At 38.6% G+C, this 5,000-nt stretch overlaps 1 protein-coding gene across 1 annotated transcript in view; it reads right to left on the bottom strand.

Annotated features, from left to right (window-relative positions):
• The window catches only part of asz1 (ankyrin repeat, SAM and basic leucine zipper domain containing 1), a gene marked incomplete at both ends in the record, with an annotated part of 28,690 nt that overhangs the window by 5,492 nt on the left and 18,198 nt on the right, over positions 1 to 5,000 (bottom strand). Inside the window, one exon of the mRNA XM_080028506.1 lies at positions 4,385 to 4,497. Coding sequence (XP_079884632.1) covers positions 4,385 to 4,497 — 113 coding nt within the window. The remainder of the gene's footprint in view (positions 1 to 4,384; positions 4,498 to 5,000) is intronic.

Below are 5,000 nucleotides of genomic sequence, written 5' to 3'. Positions count from 1 at the left end.
TACAGGACAACTCATCAGAAGTGAAACACGTATTGTATTTTAATTCACTGATATTTTTTTGAACAGTCTAATATTCCTTTTTCTTCACTTTCTGTAAAGATGAATTATATGGATTACATGAAGCGAATATAATAAATATTTTTCTATTTTAATTTTTTAATATTTTTATTTTTATTATTTTACTATGGAAAAGGGGTAGGATTAAATAAGTGTATACTTCTTCCTGCTCCTTTTCGGGCATGTCACATCAATACAGATAATTTTCTTTCTTTTTTTTTCTTTTTGTGAAGTAATTTAAACATACATTTTGTTTATTGTATTTTTATGCTTTTCATTTAGTTTTGTGTTGTTTTTGATATGTCTGAAAAAATAAAAATAAATAAAAAATTAAGAAACATTTGACGAATGTTTCTTCATATTTGGAGTTGGAATAGAATGTGCAGTGTCCCCAATGCATTTGCGTGTTTGGAAATAAAAGCTATGATAAGGGATTTTGATCTTTGCTCAATTTTTTAAACACACTGATATTATTTTGAACACAACTGTATATAACCATTAGCTGCAGCATAGACATTTTCTAAATGCAACTTCAATTTAGTCATTTTAGTTTTTCAAAATTGCAGAATAGACTGTAAATTGCACAACTAAGTAATGATAATAAGGCATATAAATGCAGTAAATGCAGGTCGAAATTATTCTTAGGCATACATATAAAACTGTAAGTTTATCTTCTTAAAGGTGCAGTGTGTAATATGACATCATCAAGAAAGTTTTACAAAGTTCTAGAATGCAATGCTCCCTGGGTAACCCCACCCCTTTAGAATAATAACAGAAGCTACAGTGGCCTTCAAGGACAAGAACAATTCTAAATTTTAAACAATGCACCTGATGACATTCCAACTATGACACTTTCAAGATGGCGGCACTAGGCCTTGGTCCAAGATATGCCGAAATATGGACATAAATGAGACCCTTTCTAAGGGAAAAAAAAAATTCAGCTATTCAATTTTTTTCAGCTATTATGCACTTAATTAAATGTACTTATGGATATTATAATTACTTTCTACAAAATCTGCTAGGAAATAAAACCCAAAATTCTACACACTGCAGGTTTAATACACGAACCCCAAAGAGTTGAACACATAAAGGCTAAAGTCAATCCCCTGCTGAAGATGTCCCGGCGATGACAGCGCAGACAGATTGATAGTTTGGCCCAAACTTTGTGTTGACAGTCCCAATGCATTTCCCTGGGAGACCACCTCATCTAACTCTACAGCAAACTGAGCAGGTGGGCCCCATTGCTGTGTGTGTGTGTGTGTGTGTGTGTGTGTGTGTGTGTGTGTGTGTGTGTGTCAGCTGTCATCCCTCCCTTAAAAACATCCACCCTAAAAATTATTCCTTATTTATATTCATCACTATCTCCCCTACCCCCCTGTGTCCCGTGGGATATTGATAGCCCTTATCTTAATGGTACATTTCCCCGTGTGAAGGTGTGTGTGTGTGTGTGTGTGTGTGTGTGTGTGTGTGTGTGTGTGTGTGTGTGTGTGTGTGTGTGTGTGTGTGTGTGGTAAGCAGCCGTCCCGGGCCACTCACACTCTGTCAGAGGGGCGAGTAAACAGTGTCAGTCAGGCTGTGAGCGCCGTCACCTCCCTTCTCCCCGCTGTTAGTTTATCTAGCGGGCAGAGAGTGATGGTGGGCCCCCAGTGGGAACATAGGGGACGGGATGGTGGATGTAAAAATCTGAAGACTTTTCTGTTCCCCCTTTTAATTTAACCTGTAATTTTTAGTTTTATTTAAATGTTTTATTTCTATTCATATTTTTCCTTCCTTTCTGCATGATAATGTACAGTACACAGTTGAAGCAATACATACCCTCCAATCCAAATCACACACTTTTTTGTATGTATATACTATATACTATTTATTTTTTTACTATACTACATACTAAAACATTGTGGTTTGCAGGCTACAAAATGCAATTGGATGTAGTAGGACATCCGGGTATTTTACAGCATACTGCATTTAGAAGTGCATGTATTTGGACATCCTAAATCTCTTTCTGGCAGTCTAATGTCTATTCTATACTTGATGTATTTCATGCCCCTGTAAAGCACTTTGAATGGCCTTGTGTCTGATTTGTGCTATAGAAATAAACCTGCCTTGCCTTGACTAGAAAGGTTGTCATGTTATGTGAGAATACTAATATGAGCCTGTTGTGAATTGTATTTATCCAGGCTAAGTTAAAGGTGAAATCAGTGATTCTGGAGAATGCTTGTTGTCAAAATCAGTGAATATCTCCTCATGATCTGCTACCTGTCTGTACTTGGCTGACATCGCTGCTTTCAGCTTTAATATTTGTATTGACGTTGTTGTTGATGGTGGTAGTACGTGTACGGTTACACAAGGAGGTCGTAAACCACACAGCACTTCCTATTAAAATACCAGATAACATTTAAAAAATGCATAGAATTCAAATGCATTCCTAAAACATTATGTGAACAGTTTTGAACTGCTTCTATACATGAGTTTAAAATCATAAAAACATCATTTCAAAGAGTGCAATGGAAAAATTGACAACTTCTTTATGAGGCTTTTAAAGTGTATAGTTACAATTAAAGTGAAGAAATGTGGGCACCTGGATTAGCCTGGTTAACCCGTGGAATATGGATTGGTACGTGGATCGGTGACATCAGTCCGATATCCGAAAAGTGAATTACGGCCAAATTGGTTCCATATCTTCCTCTCACCTTACAAATCATTACAGCTCCACTTAAACCATTAAGGCCGAGCTTAGGGCTTTGCTACGGAGATGGAGGTGTGTGTGTGTGTGTGTGTGTGTGTGTGTGTGTGTGTGTGTGGGCTTTGCTACGGAGATGGAGGTGTGTGTGTGTGTGTGTGTGTGTGTGTGTGTGTGTGTGTGTGTGTGTGCGCGCGCTAGGACAGTGAGATGTTCTTGGAGTTGATGGACGACTTCCATTGCAGGAGGACACATTGGGCATTATGCGGAGATGTAGGATAGCTGGATTTGTGTGTGTGTGTGTGTGTGTGTGTGTGTGTGTGTGTGTGTGTGTGTGTGTGATGGAGGGTAGCTGGATGTGTGGGAGCGCTTAAGGTGTGTGGCTGACGAGTGTTTAAATGTGTTGCTACTACAGTCAACTCTCTCTCTGGTTTATCAGATATTTCCATCAGATTGAAACAAACAAAGATTATAAAATAATGTAATCCATCTTAAAACACTATCTAATCATTCCTTAACAGTGAGGTAATGCTTAAACTAACTCAGTTTTGGGCGCTCCGGTGGTGTAGTGGATAGAGCGCGTACCATATTGGCTCCGGCCTTCGTTGCAGTGGTCGCGGGTTCAAATCCGACCCGTGGACCTTAACTGCAGGTCATCCCCCCCCCTCTCTCGCTTAAAGACCTACTTCACCAGTGGGAATATGAAGGTGTATTGAACTCTGAGATCCTATGTAGTATAAATGTGCAAACGTTTTTAGAAATTGGTTCATCCTAGCCTGAGAAAAGCCGAAAGAGTGTTTTATGGTCTCACTGTTTAACCCTACATTTTCCCATGTGTGACATCACATATGGTAAAAAGTATGGTTAGGATTAACAGGACAGCTGGGCCAAGGAAAGACTGAGGGAAGAAAAACCTCATTCATTATATTATAATAGCGATTTTATAATGATAGAACGCCGGTTCCGTATGGGTGAAGTATTCCTTTAAGCGCAATTGAGCGCATGGATGTATTTTGTCGATGGCAACAGCCTACCTTTCTGTTACACTTTTCCCGTATCGGCCACAGTTGCCCTCTCGTGGGCAGTGTGAATAGGGGTTCATAATGGCACAGGAGTATTTAGATAAGGTAACCTAAACCTACCCGCTGTCTCTTTCTTTTGTTTTGATTTGTTTTGTTTTCTTTATTATTTATTATTCAAAAAAACAGAAGAAAACAGGGGTATTCATATGTGCTAAACTATCGTTCGTTCATTGTGTATGCACCTTATTCACCAAGACAAATTCGTTGTTGGTGTAAAATCCTTCTTGGCAATAAAATCCTTTCTGATTCTGATTCTGATCGTAGGCAGTGTAAATAGGGCTTTATAATGGCACAGGTGTATTTATATATGGTAACCATAGATAGTATTTTATGATAGCAATTTTCATTTTATTTGCTTCTTTTATTTGCTTTTAAATCGAGTTTCCATTTTTTGTTATTTGCTTATTTTATTCGCTTTTAAATGTTTTATAATGTGTTTTATGTATTCTAATCTTGCCCCTGTAAAGCACTTTGAGTGGCCTTGTGTCTGAATTGTGCTATATAAATAAACTTGCCTTGCCTTGCCTTGCCTTGCCTATATAAAAAGGTGGTAACCTAAACCTACCCGCTGTCGATGGCGCCCAGTTTGCTGATCGTGTCCAGATCCACTTTGTCCAGATGCATCTGCTGCACCGCGCTCAGCACCTTCTCCTGCTCCACCGGGTCTTTGATGCCGATCTAGAAACAAAGAAACAAAGAGATCTGTATCACTGGTTCATTCTTTTATATATATTTTATTTATACAAGTTTTTTTTTTTTTGGGGGCATTTTTTTATGCTTTATTGATAGTGTAGAGACAGAGTAGAAATGGGGCAGAGAGGGGAGTGACAGGCAGAGAACGACCGCGGGCTGGAATCGAACCCGGGGACGCCCTACCAACTGAGCTAAGGGCGCCCCATACAAGTTTTTTTTATACAAATTTTCTAACACAACACAGAAAGACAGGAACATACAGAAGACAGCCAGCACTCACTCAATACTTTCCCTCTTAATGTGATCAATGAAGGGGCCCCAAATATTTTTAAATTTAGAATGGGACTTAGCCGAATTAAACCGAATTTCTTCAAGATACGAACAAGAAATCATATCAATCATTCAGCCACTTTTTGTAGCAGGGAGGAGAAGTCGACTTCCAGATTACTGGTTCATTCCAATCTTCCTTTCTTACATTATAAGTTCAG

This window comes from Ammodytes marinus (genome assembly GCF_949987685.1).
Source record: "Ammodytes marinus genome assembly, chromosome: 5".
Classification (NCBI taxonomy): Eukaryota; Metazoa; Chordata; class Actinopteri; order Uranoscopiformes; family Ammodytidae; genus Ammodytes; species Ammodytes marinus.
Note: the sequence above shows the minus strand (reverse complement) of the source record. Positions and strands in the feature narration are given on the sequence as shown.